Raw genomic sequence first — 17,987 nt, forward strand, 5'->3', positions numbered from 1 at the left:
CTGAGACCTATTGTTATTAATAATAATACTAATAGTTTAATAAATAATAATATATATATATATATATATATATATATATATATATATATATATATATATATATATATATATATATATATATGTATATGTGTGTTACATCTCATTTGATGTTTTATGATTGTATATGAAGTTGACATAGGCTTTCATTCTGGCCCCATGCCAGGTTATGGGTGTGTGTATTGGGTAGGGGATGGTCAGAGTGCTTGCTGTCTGTTAATGCTACAGCTTGGATAATTTGTTCCATGGTTTGCTCTCTGTGTTGGTGGTTAGCAGGGGGTGAGCATTGTCCTTCATTACCCTAATCACTGTGAAATTACTCCAATGGACATTATCCAGGCCTGAATATAAAGGATGATTGAATATCGCACATTAGGAACTGTTGTTGAGTAAGAAAGAAAGGTCTAGCTGAATACATTTTGTTTTCTTCTTGCATTGTAGAAAATGATTTTAAGCTTTAGCTAATATTTAGCATGTAAAGTTTTAGTGTGTTTAATTTATTTAGCAAGCATGTTTACTAAGATGAAAATGTGTATGCTCATGTAAACATTACCAACTGGCCTATTTATATTTTTGGTGCATGTTAGCAGCTTATTCGGTGTGGTGTTATTCATGTTGGCTAATTTTTTGACATAAGAAAAGTCTGATGAATTCCATATGTCATGTATGCCAACACGATTTTGTTGCATTGTCTGGTTTCTATTTTGAGATTATTATTTTTTCAATATATTTCAGCATTTTGTTGTTCAGGTAAACACACTCATTATTGTACCTCCAGTTACTGTATTTGAAGAAGAGCTTCTTAAGATTTGAATACATTTTAATATCATAGTTGTATGCATCCAGGTATTTTTGCCTATTGTTTCATTAGTTTCTGACATAATACTCATTTGATATAGTGCTTGTCACATATTACAAGAAAGTAGGCATATTCATATGAAGGGTTCATCTTTTTAAATATCTCTATAATTCTCTTTATACAACAGTTCCTGGAATTTGGTCATAATAGATTGACAACCTAGACTCCTAACATTTATGGAAAGGTGTGATTCACCAGTCTGTTTCTGTAATGACTATGTATGCAGACAGTATCTCATAACTCTCATAACACAGCACCCCTTCTATGGTTTGAATATCATCAAGGTCAGAGTGAGCTCACATTAAAGATTCATGAGGGGTTTTACTACTCTCATTCGGTTGTTTTTTGCCATCCTCTCTCTCTCTCACTATCCCCAGATTCGGACCCCCTCCCTTCACCTTTTCCCTTTCTCTTGCTTCTCTTTCACACTCACTACGATATCTTTCTTTTGCATCTCTTTATAGCTTTTAGTCCCAGCTGGTGCAAGTGACTCTGGTGTCTCTGCATCTAGCAGTCAATCCCAAATCAACACACACACCACAATGATGCACGTGCTTCTTACCTCGGCCCCCAGCACCTACCCCAGTTCCCTACTGTTTGAAGAATAGTGTAACCCTTGATAGCAGGGCAAAGTGATAACAGAGAGTGATTGCAGGTGGATGCTGGATTAGTAAAGGAGAGCGAGACTGTATGAGTAAGCGCGAGCGAGAGAAAACGAGAGAGGAGGGGGAAATGGGAGGTGCTGTATCAGCCAGGCTGAGCCAGGACGCAGTAGCCGCACAAGCAGCGAGCTGAGCTGAGGGATCTATTGTTCCTCTAGCTTTTTTATTTTTTCTGCTTCACTCAGACCTCATTCTTCTCCACTGACCCAGAGAACACAGTGAAGAAGAAATAAAAGGAGGGAAAATAGAGGAGTAAGTGGAGAAAGATAGAGACAAGTGGATTACCCTTTCCTGGAGGAACCGCGTACAGTAGAGTGAGAGGGACAATAGCAGGCACACTTTCCCCTGTGCCGCATCTTCTCGTGCATAGATCTCCTGCTGAGTGTGTGTGTATCGTGCAGGTCTGTTTGGCCAGACATGATCCGTGTGGATCTATCTGGCCGGGCTGAAGCCATGGGGCTGGCCAGCAGGGCAGCAGGAAGAGGGGGCACTTCAGCAGGGGCTCTTGCCACCCTCTTCAGAGTAGCACTGCTCTTTTTTGGGCTATGGGATGTCCAGACACAAACAGTCACCAACACAAAATCCACCTACATCTGGCAAACAGGTATGGCTGTTTTATCTAAGCACAAGTCTATACTGAAAATCTTAAATGTTGGTTGGTTTTTCGAGTGTGTTCTGTTGTGCTCAGAGACAGGCTTATGATGAGAAATTGATGCTGACTTCATGCCAGAGTCAAAATTAGATTGTCCCAGTGAATGTACATTCATTGGAGGTTACTTTTAATAGGCTATGGTATAATTCATTGTGCATTTGGGGTAAAAACATTTTATAAATAAGTCCCGGCACTTAGCGCTTGTCAAAGCAGTGAGAATATTCAAGGATATGCTGTTGCTAAAGAGTGCTTGATATTTTCAGAATGTGTGGGGTGGTCTTCGATTCACTGGTAACCCACCAAACTTTTATGAGATGTGTAACCCCATAGTACATCCTGCAAAATAAGAGACATGGTTGATTCTCTAAAGGAAGCATGAACTTGATTTAGGTTGATTGTGCAATAATTAAGCACATGAATATTCATGCAACGACCGTGAATAAGTAGTGAGCTTTCCAAAAACAGCATGGTCAAAACAACTAGTGTGATGCCTTGAGAATACCTTGTGCCTACAAGGTTTTGTAGGTGAATATTGGAGATGTCTGAATTACCTGCAGAGTCATGCTCTGGTTAAGATAGGTGTTTGGTGGAATGTAAAGCAAGAGTCTTTTTCTCAGTGTTGTTAGTGAGTTATTTGGTTTTGTGGTAGTATCGGGATGCAGATTTGTCGTGTATGGGACATCACCGGCAGTGGAAGTGGGGGGGTTGGAATAGGCTGAAGGGGGTGAATCTGTTTCAGGTACTTGTTGGGATGGGGAGGGGTAGGATGGGATGCAGAAATAGTTCCCCTGGACTGGCCACAGATCGATGGGTCATTTGGCCAGGATCTCAGGCGGGAATGGATGGAGAATCTGTGGATCAATGAAGAGGGTGCAGCGGGGCCACTGGTGTCCTGCTGGAGTTGATCAATGCACAGCTTCATGGCTTGACAGAATTTAGATCCTGCAGGGTCAATGGTGAATTCTGAACGCTCTGGTCTAACTCAGAATGAGCCTGATCAATCTGTGGGGTGCAAATCTGGAAAACAAGGTGTTTAATAGATCCATGGATCCAAGAAGTGGGTTTAGATTCTTTTAAGAGCACACTATAAAACATCTGATGTTTATTTGACAACTCTAATAATGTGAGAGTTCAAGGAGAGGTGGTAAATTTTAATGCTGTTCTGTCTGGCAAAGTGAATGTTACTTTTATTCTAGTATGTTTTTATGTTGTTCTTCTTGTCTTCTTCTTGTAGTGTTGTAGTGGTACTGGGAATATCATGGAAGTGTGGTGCAGTATCCTGCCCCCACTACTGTGACTGAGTGCAGGAGATTAAACATGGGGTGAGGGAGGACAAGCAGATTGGCTGAAGCAAGTTAACCTACATACACCAGAGCCTCGCTTTTGCATTTCCCATAAATACACACATAGTAAGTCCTAAAACTGAACAAGTGTCTTTGCCTCCATTTTTTCCTATAATTCACTCATTTTTTTTAGTGTTTTGATATGTAGGGACAAGGGGTCAAAGCGGGAAGAGACTTGTGCGACAGCGTTAACCTGTCTGCAGGGCTCATATGGGACCAAATCCATGTTTTGATGAGAACACAATAACTTTTGTGGAAATACACACATAGTAAGTCCTAAAACTGAACAAGTGTCTTTGCCTCCATTTTTTTCCTATAATTCACTCATTTTTTTTAGTGTTTTGATATGTAGGGACAAGGGGTCAAAGCGGGAAGAGACTTGTGCGACAGCGTTAACCTGTCTGCAGGGCTCATATGGGACCAAATCCATGTTTTGATGAGAACACAATAACTTTTGTGGCTATGACAAATGGCCCTGGCAGTGTGCATCAGTACACGTGCTGCTGTTCACCAGACAGCAGAGAGTTTACTGTTGGAAAAATATTCCCTATAGTTCCCCTTGGGTGGCCCTACATGGAGAAGGGTGTCAGAAGCCTGGATTTGTTCTGTGGCAGCACTTTTGACACTTTTATCACTATGCAAAACATACTTTCATATTTAATCAGATAGAATCAATTTTTAATCTTTTGAGATATGTACCATGACAACACACTGTAGCTTTCAGTTCTCAAAACTACCTCCTCAGTTTTATTGAAACTAGGATACAAAATTACTTTGTTCCTCAGACAAATCAATACATCAACACCAAATATGGCCAACATGTTTACATATCAATAACCAGTTGGGTTGCCAGAAGGATACTCATTTCGCATTCAGAGGGGGTATTTCTGAAAGGCACAGCAGCAATAAACTATTTAATTTTAGACTCCAAGAGTGGATGGAAACCTGCTGTCAATCATCTATAATTCATTTCAGTCCTGAAGGATTTGACAGTGCAGTTTGTTTTTACATGTCCCTGTTTTCAGGGCTGTGAGGCTGTATTTGAAGACTCTAGGGAAGTGTCTGGCCCAGTTTATTGCCTTTTATCTTTCAATTTTACACTGTAAACAGTACCCCTTTTTAACACCATTGCTGTGAAGGCCATATTGGGATCATGACTTCATTTTGTAGATTTTATTGCAAGCAAGTCTCGGGTTTTGATGCTGCTTTGTTTTGCTTTCACTTCCAGGGGTTTACCTCTGTATGACCGTCACTCTCCGGGGCCTCTATATGGGCCATTCCCTGCCCTACAGCTGCCTGAAATAGTACATACACACTGATCTTAATCGACAGGGCTGAACTCTCTCCCCGGTCAGCATTGTGCCTAGTGGTGGCGTACATGTGGGAGGAAGCTATTGAATCTGGCAGGACCCTTCCCCCATTCACCCCACCCATGCTGTCCAGCAGATGAGATGCCTTTTATTCCCCCTGAATGTGTGAATCTGCCTTTACTGCCCCATTCACTAACGTCCACCCTTCTGTTTCCTTCTATCAGCAACGTTCACCTTCTCCTTCAGCATTCTTTTCTTTAGGTCAACCTTTGACCCTGTGGTTAAAGAGGTCTTGGAAGGGCATGTCAGTGCAGGAGAACATGGGGTATCTATCGGTGGCAGGAGGCCAAGTGTCAAGCGGTTAATTTGAACATTTTCACTCAGCCAGACTTTAATACCAAAGACGCCACCTGAGGACTGAGCAGCAAGACTCTTTTTAGGCCCCAGGATCCTGGAGAAAATGCATCCATGTGCATCTCGGCTTTCTCAGTGTCCTCTGATATGGCTAATCATGGGGAAAAACAGAGAAGAAAAACATATGGAAGTGCACAAACATTCCCTAGGCAATCAAGCTGTAATTATGCCCAGCCATCAGCCTGAATTTTGTGTGCCGAGTTAGACACAACCATTATAAGGAGGGATGAAATTGAGTTTTCTTTCAGATTCATCAAGTGCCAAATTGCTGCTGCTTGTCTGAGTACTTTACTTGAGTACAGTCCAGCTGCTCACAACAACCTGCCTGACAAGTGCCGCCCACCCGTAATGGTCCACCTCACACAAGAGCCTTGTCACTTGGTTGTTTTAGCTGTCATGGTTTTTGTCATCATTTTCCACGCTTCTCTTCTTTAATTGTGCGTATCAGTGTTCTCAGCCCTAGCAGTTTTGCATTAGGTCATCTCCTCCTGCTGCCGTTTGTTGCTTTAGGTTAGCATCTGTGTGCTCCCTTACTCTTTTCTTCTTTCGTCCTGGAGAGCGAGGGGGAATCCTGATGAGTGCCCGCCAAAAGATGACAAAAGACAGACTGACAATGTGATTTGTTCCACTTGCCCCCTTCTATCTTTCCCTTTTCTTTTGCTCACACATGCACGCTTGCACCTCATTAGTTTGCTAAGAATGGATTGCCGCCTGTCTGTGCTTGGGGGAGCGGTTGTAATTACCTGGGTGTGTGGCGCAAACCCTTTTGTCATATCTAAAGGCAGCTTTCTGACAGAAGATGCTGAGAAGGCAGCTTCTGTTTTTTTTCCCACTGACAAATTTCTGTTCCTCAGACATTGCATTTATTTAGATAGCCCGTAACACCAAAGAAACTGATGATGATTTCGAAAATTAATTCAAGAACTGCCCTTTGATTTCAGACTTAGTCAGATAAGCTTGGAACTGATGACAGTACTAAACACATTAGTGGAATAGCACAATGTGCTCCTGATGCCTTTCTTCTCTTTCATTCACTATAGCTCACGTTCCTGCAGTAGGCTGCTTAGCTTTCCTGAAACGTGCAAAGGGATTGCACTCATTGAGCTAAACTGCTTTAAATCAACACCTGAGTCATACACTTCCTGTCCAATGCCACCTATAGAAGGCCTTTCTACGAATAATTTTACGAAAAGATCTGATTTGTGTCTTTGTTCTCCCACCCATATACACATACCTAATACACACTTGCACTATGAAAATGTATATTTCCTATTGAGGAATGTTATGTTTGAGACAGAAGTTACAGTGATTATGTCACTTGCTCGCTTTCTCATCCCGTATTTTTTTCTATCTGTTATGTCTTAGACACACACTTGAGTGCCAAGCTTGTCTCTGAGGGGCTGAGCTGAGCAGTGGCATACTTTATTGCATAGCGACTTTTCTGATGAAGATATAAATAGCAGACAGGTTGAGCATACACATACCTAATACACACTTGCACTATGAAAATGTATATTTCCTATTGAGGAATGTTATGTTTGAGATAGAAGTTACAGTGATTATGTCACTTGCTCGCTTTCTCATCCCGTATTTTTTTCTATCTGTTATATCTTAGACACACACTTGAGTGCCAAGCTTGTCTCTGAGGGGCTGAGCTGAGCAGTGGCATACTTTATTGCATAGCGACTTTTCTGATGAAGATATAAATAGCACACAGGTTGAGCCATGGAGCAGCTGAGCTCCAGCTCTAGATCCATGCTACAGCCGCTAATAGGAGAAAACCTGGTGGTGGTGGGAGTGAAAGATAGAGTATAAACAAGAACAAAAGACTGTTTTCATCTTAGTTGATTCTTTGGTGGTGCGCTAAATTTTCACAGCGTACTTGGATAAATGCGTTTGAGCTGATGATCGCTGTCTCGCACACAATGAAACACCTGCAGCTTTTGGCATGGGTGGCACAGGTTGGCAATGAAACAGAAACTAAATAATGCCTCTCTGATAGGTAACCTCAAGGTTTATTCTGATTTTAATTATAGTGGCAGACAAAAAAATCGTTATGGATGAATGAGAATTTCTTCATTAACAATCCTCACACACCCAGTTACAATGAATTCACACACACACACACACACACACGCAAATTGCACCTCGTTCACCACTGGGAGTCTGATGTGAAAGCTGAGTGTAATAAGTGAGTTTGGGCGTGAGTGGGGCTTTCTTGTCTGTCTAATCAGCTAACCATAATCTGACTTGAGCTTTTAGAATCCATTAAGTGTCAAGATCGAATGCCAAGTAATAGGAAGTGCCAAATCTGTAAAGTATCAAGCTAGCTAACTATGAAAATTGTGAGTATTACAGAGCTGTATCCATCTCAAAAGACTTCTCTCTGTGTGTGAGCATTTATTTTACCACAATTCAATGTGTGCATTTTTTTTTCTTTTGGCTTCACCCTTAATCAAGGCATTATAATTTCAAAAAGAAGAAGGAAAAAATATATCAAATGCAAGAAACATTAGCTGAAGCAGCAGTGTTGATGTTGAAAGGTTAGCACCTCTCCACTCCAGTGGCAACTTGTCAAGTATCTACTTATTCTGCCACCCACTCAGCACCTTTTATTTTCACATCTACACACTTCCATTCTTATTTTCTCCTCTTTTATGCTTAACATGCAAATGTGTCATTTATAGTGGAGATGGATGGGACGTGTCCCCATCACTTTTTATCAAGGCAGATTTTGTCCACAATACTTCATGAAATTGTTTGCAACAGTGATATGTAACACAGAAAAAAACATTTGTAGAGCTGGAGTTAATGTTATTGTGTGTTGTCAGTTGTGATTTGGCGCCGAATTTTAAGTGTTTTTATATTTACTGTTTACAATCATCTAAATGGAAAGTCTGGCATTACTCATATGTGGATCCTCGATGGTTTATAAGATGAGGTTATTCAAAAACATTATTTAGAGCATCCTAAGAAGATTTGTAAATTATAGCCTATTGAACTACGCCATAATGTATACTGTGTTTGTATTGCAAGACACTACACCTTGAATAATACTGAAAATGGTCATGTCTATACAGGGTTGAGTATGTGTAATTTATCATTTTCCCATAGGCACACATGGATGTTTCCATAATATTCTCATAATCTTGTTATGCAGTATTGCGTATGATGCTATTTGCGATTGTTTGCAATGTCCAATGCCTCATCCACAGCTGTGGCAGCACACAGAGCAGCCCATGGATGATTCATGACTCACAATTGTCCTGTTAAATATGCTTTACTGGAGAGTTTTCCACTCACAACATGGAGTAGTTGTACATCAGATCATTTTTATAGTGCTTCTAAAGCATCTACCAGCAAAAAAAGCTTTTTATAGCTAATATTGGAGGTTTTAGTTTTGGTCCCTACTGTTAACTAATTGCACAGTCCAATCCTGTCAGGCACATAGCAGGGCACATTTCTCCAGTGTGCCAGCTCGTAAATTTAATTTGTGACTTTGACATCAAATGTGGTGTGCCATGTTTGAATTCACACAAGCTTGCACGCTGGAGAAAGGTGCCCTGCTACATCCCTGACAGGCTAGTCAACACATTTCTCCAATGAACATCAAATCTCTGCATATTGCGGTTGAAGATGCTTTTGTATTTTACAACATTCAAATTGCTACACAGCAGCAATGTTTTGTAGCAATGTTCTTTCAAGTAGGGATAACTGCAGGCTGGAACAGTGGGAGTGGCGAAAGATTAGGGCGTGCTAAAAGGTAGGGGCATGGATAAAGGTCTTTCTAATTGGTTAGGGTTAGGGGTTAGTTTCTGTTGTAGCATTCACCTTTCGGCAAGCCACCTTTTGCCATGCCAATTACTCCTACCTGCAGCAACCACGGTCTCATTGCTTTTGACACTGCCCTGCCACAAAGGCAAAACATGGTAACTGGGAACTCACTGGAACTGAGAAAATGGCTTATTTTAATAGATTTTATATGGAATTTTAACATATTTTCAATTAATCTGAGAAAAATAAAGAGAAACTGGTTTGTCACAGGACTGATTATAGTTTAAACCACGATTTTGCTAATAACCCAGTTAAATGTGTAGCCAGTGCCTTTGTATGGCAGTGTCATGCTCCTTCTCCATCTGTCTCATTCATTCCCTTCTTTTTTTGCTGTCCTCTGCAGACATCTGCCTTTCCACTTCATTTCCCCACCAGTCCTTCTGCAGTCACCCTCTATTCCAGATTGGATGTTGTTTTGCTGCAGATGCTGTTTGGAAAAGTTTCCAAGAAACTACTGAACTGAGACGTGTTTCTGTGTCAGTTGTCAATGAGGCGATGGAACAGGTTTAATGAAATCTGATGTTATGTTCTGACAACACTCGTCTCAATAGGGAAATGCAGGGCATATATATTCGAATTGAGGTTGATGTCCCTCTATCAAGGTTATTCAGCCCAGCCATTCATTCCTGGAAACCTATGTGAAGTTTTAAGGCCTAGTTGATTGTTTACGATCAGGACTGGTAAATGAAGTCACCATGGTCTGTACAGTGCCTTGATCTTTAAAGTGCTGTAGTTTATTATCTGTTGAATGTCCAAGCAAACATGACAGATATTGTTTGGTTTGCATTACTTTCTCTCATGCTCTTTGAACAAAAAGGCAATCAGGTGTCGCTTTGACTTTGCGTTCTTTCACAAATCAGTCGGGGAGTTTAATCACTATACACACTATAATGTCAGACATTTGTTGTCATTGAATTGCATTTGCTGAGTGAATTTCGTTATCAAGTTCTTTTTCCTGAAAGTATAATCAGTCATGGCCCGCAGCAGGTTGGCTTCAGTCCATTCAGGAGCTTGATTGCTCAACTGTGTGTTGTTGAGCTCTATCCACATCTCCGCATTTCCTCAAGAGCAGCACTGGATGAGTCTCTCCAGATCTGATCATCAGCATTCAGGAAGTGTTTGTGTGTGATAGATGCAAGTCACACTACGTAGTGCCCCTTGCCAATAGCCCTGACAGTTTTGAAGGTTGTAATGAGGCACAGGATGACTGAAATGTTGAGGTGATTCATGTATATGATGGAGAATTACACATGCATGTGCTGGCTGATATGGCAGTTGTTTTGGCTAGTTTTCGATAATAGCTTTTGGTTACCTATGACACATGTGCTATTTGCTGTCAGCTATGATTGAGTTATTCTGTGAGTATAAGAGTCTAAGATAAGTTAGTGTGTAGTGTTTGTCTGACAACATTTGTGGTTTTGTTTTGTGTTTGGTTTTGATTCTAATTTGTTCCCTTGAGCAGGGCTGTTTAGTATATACCGGAAATAGATGTGTCATACAAATGCAAATGTACGTAAACTGCTGGAATCATTGAATTATTATGGACCGAGCAACGATGGTGCGATGGCCCTGTTAGAATTGCTCTGTTTCTTCTTCTTCTTCTTGAAAACTCATGAAACTTTGAACATGCATCAGAAGTGGTGAAAATTTACATCTGATATGGGTTTCAGAAGTGGGTGTGGCAAAATGGCTCGATAGTGCCACCTATGCACTTTCAACGGAGTGCCCCTCAAGCTATGGTTTATGTACATGTATGGAATTTGGTAGATACATGTAACGCACCAATACCTACAAAAAAGTCTCTTGGAGCAAAATCCAAAATTCAACAGCAAGTCAGTTATTTTGAATTTCCTCAGCAAATTTTGTGCTGTGTTTGCCATTTTCAGGCATTGTATTTTAACGATCTCCACCTAGAGACTTAATCAGATCAACAACAAATCTGGTCAGTGTAATCTAAATCCCTTTGTGATGTTACATTGCAAAACATTTAACATCAGGAGGTGGAGGTGGCTCCGGGTGTGAGGGCCCTTTCAATTAAATTTAAGTTTCAAACCTTTTATCTGTGATGAAATAAACAAAATAAATATGCACACCTCAAATACTGGCTAATACTGTACAGTAAAAAGTAAGCACTCTTCATGCACTGTCATCACTGTAATATTTCACTCTTAACAAATACCTGAAACATTTAGCCTATATGATGAAAAAAATAGTTGAGATTTAATGTTATAATGCTATATTATTATTGCTATTAAACTATACGTTTACTACAAGTATAACTATAAGTATTTATTTCATTATTTTTATCTTCATTCACAGGTATATGGTAACACGCATATTACTAGCATATTGGCCACTTATAAAGCACATATTGTACATGACCATATTCTACATCCTCAATCCTACCCAATACCTAAACTTAACGACTACCTTACTAACTATTAATAAGCCGTAATTAGGAGTTTACTGAGGCAAAAGTTGTAGTTAATAGTTAAAATAAAGTGTGACCATACATTTATCTTTATATTTATTTACTTATTTGCACATTTGAAGTTGCTCCTCATGACATGCACTGCATTTTGCAAAAAATAAATAAATAAACTGTAAAAAAAAATGGAAGCACTTTGAAACAAGAATGAGGTCAGACAGTCATGGACGCACTTGTTGAAAAAGAACATTGTGGTGTAATACGAATGGTTAAATTCACAGTGATGGGGATTGTAACGCTATTTCAGTCAGAGCCTTTCACGATAGAACATAGACAAAATAATAAAGAAGCTTGTTATAAATGTTTTGTACATAGAGGGAGCAATCAGCAGAGAGAAGTGGACCGAGCTCACTAAACACCCATCATCCAGTGTGGCGGGAGAGTTGGTGCGTGAATGATGAAGTGTTCGTCACTCTCATTACAGTGGGACACAATAACACAGCCCTTCCTTTCACCTTCGGTTCTCTCCATGCCACCAACTACAATTCCAGCTGTCCTTCATTTTAATGGAACAGCACAGACAGCCCAAGAAAAATTAAGTCTACATGTCTACATACTACATCAGATCTCTCATTGTCAGAGAAGCCCATGGAGAATCTAAAGCCAATTTTAAAGGAAGAAAAAAATCTAACTAACATGAAACAAACAAGTAAACAACCATAGCTCAATCAACCGTCCATTTCTTTCCTTTGAAGTTCAGCCTCATTAAAAAGGGAAATAAGCGAAAAGAGCCATGAATAAACTGTGCAGCATCAGCAGAACTCAGCAGGCAGAGAGAAGGTGATCCCTGTTTCCACTACATTCACCATCCCATAGTTTGACTGGAACAGCAGGTGCCCTGTTATAGATGCAGTTTGGAATTTCCTTTTTATGTGTGAGTGAGTAGGGGAGAATCTGTGTTGGAATGGTCTTTGTGAGAAGTATCTTTGGATCTTTCTTTTGATGAATGACAGTCTTTTCTGTGCAACTCAAACAAGATATAGAGGTTATTCTCTAGGATTCCTTTGAAGTCAAGCTCTTCCATACATTGACCAACACTGAATTATTTATTTATTTATTGTTTTAAACTTATTTATTTTTTATGTTGGGGTCACATTTGTTGAAATGTTGACCAGTAGATAGACTGTTTTTGTTTTGTCTGATGATGATTATAATAATAATAATAATAATAATAATAATAATAATTCAATTATTTATTATTTTAGTAGTAGTAGTACAATGATCAAAATAGTAATATTTATATTATTCTATAAATAGTTGTATTATTGACAATAATAATAAGAATTAAAATAATTATATATCTGTATTACTTTGTTTTCAAACAAATAATTGAATTTTACCATCGCAATTTATCAAGAAATTATACATTACATAGATTTTATTAAAATGTATAAAGACATTATTTTTGTGTTCTTGAAAATAGTATACTTTTGATTTAGAAAAGATAATTTCTCAGTGATGCAGGGATGTTTAGAAAACATTATAGAAAATAGAGTCATTATTAATCCTTAATATAATGAATTTGAATGATCAAAATAGTTGTGTGTGTGTGTGTGTGGTCTTTTTTGCATTTTCCAAGTTACATTAATAAAGCTTGTTATACCTTTTGTATAAGAAATGATGTTAAATTCATATTATTTGTATACTATATATTAATCATAAGAAATTATTTAGCACCAATATATACAGTGTATATATATATATATATATATATATATATATATATATATATATATATATATATATATATATTGTGCATCCCCACTGTCAATGATAATGGGGCATTGTTTTGTGTGTGTGTGTGTGTGTGTGTGTTATGTGTAGGTATATTGCAATCTGTTGATAATTGCATTTCTTTGTTCCTTACTCAACCACTCTTTTCTTCCCCTCTCCTTGTCTAATTTTAAAGCTGCAGTCCGTAACTTTTTTGTGTTCAAAATTTATATAATAAGTGAGTACACCTTGAAAATAGTATACTTTTGATTTAGAAAAGATAATTTCTCAGTGATGCAGGGATGTTTAGAAAACATTATAGAAAATAGAGTCATTATTAATCCTTAATATAATGAATTTGAATGATCAAAATAGTTGTGTGTGTGTGTGTGTGGTCTTTTTTGCATTTTCCAAGTTACATTAATAAAGCTTGTTATACCTTTTGTATAAGAAATGATGTTAAATTCATATTATTTGTATACTATATATTAATCATAAGAACGGTACACCTATAATAAGTGTTTATATTTGGACTATTTAGACTGGTTCTGGTAGGTACTGCTGCGGAGTAGCCCAGTACCTGAGTGATTCGCCATAGACATAAACAGAGAGAAGTAGCTCCGGCTACAATGCAGTTCTGTTTATTAACCACTAGAGCGCCAAAAGTTACGGACTGCAGCTTTAAATGATTGTGAATGGTGGGTTTTTGTTTTGTGTGTGTGTTTGTTTACATGAGGTACACAGCTGGCTCTTGAGTAGTGCTCATTATTTCCTGTGTTTTTATTGCTGGCGTACTAAGTACTTCACATTGACTGTTGAAACACTGCCCAACTTATTGCCCTCCTCTTATCTCCTTCAGATTGCTAACTGAAGTGTCTGATTCATTTGTTGTTGATTGCACTTCTTTAAGCCTGAAAAAGACATTTAACTTTTGTGGTCCAATTAAGCAGCTGCATGAATGGTAGCAAAAGCTATTCTTCTGGTTGACTCATAAGTTATATTCTTTTGTGAAGGCGCTGTGCTCTTATTTAGTGTGTGGCTTCCCTTATTTTTCCCCTGTACACTGGTTCATCCGCTGCATAGCCATGTGACTTTGCTCTGAGATGTCAAAGGAAATGTCAGCTGTGTGAGGAAGCCTCTGCTACTCATTTGATTGTATCCTGAAAGGAAACAGTTGTAGAATTGGTTAGCATGCAGGTTTTTTGTTTTTCATTGCAGGATATAGTAATATGAACGATTATAACATTAAGATTTTAAACAAATATTAAATAGAGAGTTAGAAAGTATGTGATAAACCTAATAAAAAGGTTCCGTGGTCTCCAAATGTAAGTAGGATATTGGGGGTGGGTGGGTGTGAGCTTGCTGAGGTTGGTTTTAGCTGTCATTCATCTCTGGCTGAAATGAAACCACCAGCTCCCTCACTGAGTCCCAGCCTCCTCTAACCGTGTCCATCATCTCTGAGGAGTGATTAATGCATTGTGGGTAATTCTGGTTTGCTTGGATAATTGAGCACAGACCTGGAAGCAGCCAAACCAAATTTAGTGTGGTTTGAGGTTTTGCTAAAACCATCTGTTTATGTAAGAATAAAGTGCTTGGTTGTTATGACTCTTTTGTCATCAAGATTTTAAGGGATGTTTTTTTAGAAATGGTTTTACTCAAAGCTATAGTCAACGGCAAAAATATCTTCCTTTTTAACCTAATTTTTGGACCATCCAGTCCAGTTTCATAATTTCATCCCAGATCTTCAAACTGTGTGATGTTTGCAGAATGTAGGTTGTTCTTTGCAAGTGAAAAGTCGTCTAATTTGAATGTTTTGTTGTGCTCTTACATATGCTGTCTCAGGAGTAATCCAAGTACAGACCCCACAAGTCCCCAGCAGCAATGAAAAAGATTTCACTAGAATTGAATTATCACCCAGTTAACACCTTCTGACCATATGCACACAACTCACTATGAGTGCACTCTGAGTGTGTTTCAAACCTCAGAGGAGAGCTGGGATTCAGTCTCTCTCTCCTCTCCTGCTCTCTCTCAACTCTTTGATCTTGGGATGATGACAGTTGAACATGAGGCTTTTACCATAAATTGCATCCAGCCACAGCAATTCTGACATGTTCATGAGAGTGCACCACCTCCTCTCCATTTCACCAACTCTAGCTGAAGTCAAATATACCCCTGATGAGTGTACATCATGACTGAAGTGTCTCGAAGGAAATTTAAGTTGTTCTTTTCCAAAAACATCTATCTATCTGACTGTCTGTCGTTATTTCTGTAATTCTGTTTAAATTAAAAGCCATATAGATATAGGTAGTGTATGCGGATAGATGGTGCCTTACTGATGGTCTTGTGTCTGAATGAGAGACAATCCCTGCATTCATTTTCCAGTGGAAAATCAAGAGTCTTTGTTGTTTCAGCAGCAAAGGGATGGATTAATGCCATTAGTTCTGAAATTAAATGTCTGACAAATGCATACTTTTAGCCATGCATTGTATTGCAGTCTATCCATAAGCAATCCAATGCCATATAATTGCACCCATTGATGTTAATTAGATAGAAACAAGAACGCAGAATAGCAGTAATTGAGAGAGAGACAAAAACAAGGTGATTATGAGGCACTCATTTGCATATTAAGGACATGCTATTGTATGTTTTAAAATGCTAGAGAATTCAGCAGTGCATTGTCTGTGAAAGAGGCAACTGTATGTACTGTACTTAATGTTTTTTTTTGTTGTTGTTGTTTTTTAGATTGTATGCTTCACCAGAGGAGATACTGAAACATGATCTTGACTATTCATTTTGATATTCTTTGTTTTACTGCCCTGTCTGCCACTTCCATTAGGGTCACTGAACCATTATAACTTGAGGCCGCAGAAGCTATTTCCCTCTTCAGGACATGAAATGACACTCCAGCATTAAATATTAACATTGGTTATTTTCTGACTGTCACAGTGGCCCCTTTAAAACCAATTTGTCTGAGCATGAGTTTGTCATTGAATCCTGATAGTGTCAAAAAAACTCTCAGCTGAATGCAAAAAAGATGTCTCGGAACTGCTCTCAGCCAATAATAGAGATAGCAGGCCGTCGCTTCATGCATTGTAAGAAGAGATAAGGTAATCAGATGAAAAAAGTATGTGACTTGTCATGCTTGACAGTTTTTACATTATTGCTATTCAAACAGCCCTTTAATAAAAACAGTCCATTTTTTAATAGTTGGAGAGAAAATGTCAGGGATTTCTTGCCAGCTATTTATCTCCAGTTCACTGATTTATGTATTTATTTATTATTATTATTATTTATTTATTTTATTATTCTTATAGCTTGAAATGTATTATACTTATTGAATCACGCCAGGCACAATTGGCATCTCAATGTCTGCTTTATTTTAATATTTACAGAAAATACATGGTTTGCTCGTTTTTATTTAAATATTCACTTAGGCGTACTTCAGAAAAAAAAAAAAAAGATGAATGCATCCAAACAAATATTAAGAGGGATATATAAAAAACAACAACATGAGGGGCTGGCAGACATCTGGTGCACCATTCTTCCAAAAATGGGTTACTGAACATGAAAAGGTTATAGCATATGAAAGACTCTGGTTGAAAGGAATAGATTTCTGTTAGCAAATAAATATTTGCCTATATATAAAGATATAAAAGATACGGAAGTTCTAAGCGGCCATGCATTCTTTTTTTTCCTTCTTGTTTTCTCGTTATAACGACTTATTTTCTCGTTATATCGACATAACGAGAGTTGTTTTCTCGTTATAACGACTTATTTTCTCGTTATATCGACATAACGAGAGTTGTTTTCTCGTTATAACGACTTATTTTCTCGTTATATCGACATAACGAGAGTTGTTTTCTCGTTATAACGACTTATTTTCTCGTTATATCGACATAACGAGAGTTGTTTTCTCGTGAGAAAACAACTCTCGTTATGTCGATATAACGAGAAAATAAGTCGTTATAACGAGAAAACAAGAAGGGAAAAAAAATAATGCATGGCCGCTTAGAACTTCCATAAAAAGATACTTAATATTCATGACATTTTATTGAGATGCAATGATTAGAGTGTTAGTTATTGTATTTTAGAGATGATAAATAGTAGTAGTAGTAGTAGTAGTAGTAGTAGTGCACACTTATGAACAACAACACATCTATCTATCTATCTATCTATCTATCTGTCTGTCATCACCATCTATTCTATATTATTAAATAAATATTTATTATTATTATTATTATACACTTATACGGATGATACTAATTTTGACTCTTTTCCCCCTTTTAACAATAGTAAAGAACAAATACTACTACTATTACTACTACTACTACTATTGTTGTTGTTGTTATTATTATTAATAAAGGGGGGGAAAACATATGAGTGCATAAAAAGAAATACATGTGTTATTTTTAAAATAATTTCTAAATAATAGGTGTTATTATCAAGATGAAGCAAAGATCCATTTCTAAATGCCAAAGCATTCATTTGTAGATAATCATGAGATTGCTCAATCTTGTACTGTTGCATTTATATGATTACCTTTATTTGAATACTGATTGGGTTCTTTGCTCAGTCTAGACAAGATGCAAACATTCAATTACAGACCCCTTTTCATGGGTTGTTTAATGATATTGATAGGTAAAATAAACAAATCAGGATATATCCCCCCCCACCAC

At 38.0% G+C, this 17,987-nt stretch overlaps 1 protein-coding gene across 1 annotated transcript in view; it reads left to right on the forward strand.

The window, feature by feature from the left end:
* Window positions 1-1,661: 1,661 nt before the first annotated feature.
* Window positions 1,662-17,987, forward strand: part of LOC107555944 (thrombospondin type-1 domain-containing protein 7A-like) — a 122,097-nt gene continuing 105,771 nt past the window's right edge. The window contains exon 1 of the mRNA XM_016238905.1: window positions 1,662-2,161. Within this exon, the coding sequence (XP_016094391.1) occupies window positions 1,975-2,161 (187 nt within the window). The 5' untranslated portion in view covers window positions 1,662-1,974. The remainder of the gene's footprint in view (window positions 2,162-17,987) is intronic.

The sequence above is a fragment of the Sinocyclocheilus grahami genome, unplaced genomic scaffold (genome assembly GCF_001515645.1).
Source record: "Sinocyclocheilus grahami isolate Dianchi unplaced genomic scaffold, SAMN03320097.WGS_v1.1 scaffold550.1, whole genome shotgun sequence".
NCBI classification, from domain to species: Eukaryota; Metazoa; Chordata; class Actinopteri; order Cypriniformes; family Cyprinidae; genus Sinocyclocheilus; species Sinocyclocheilus grahami.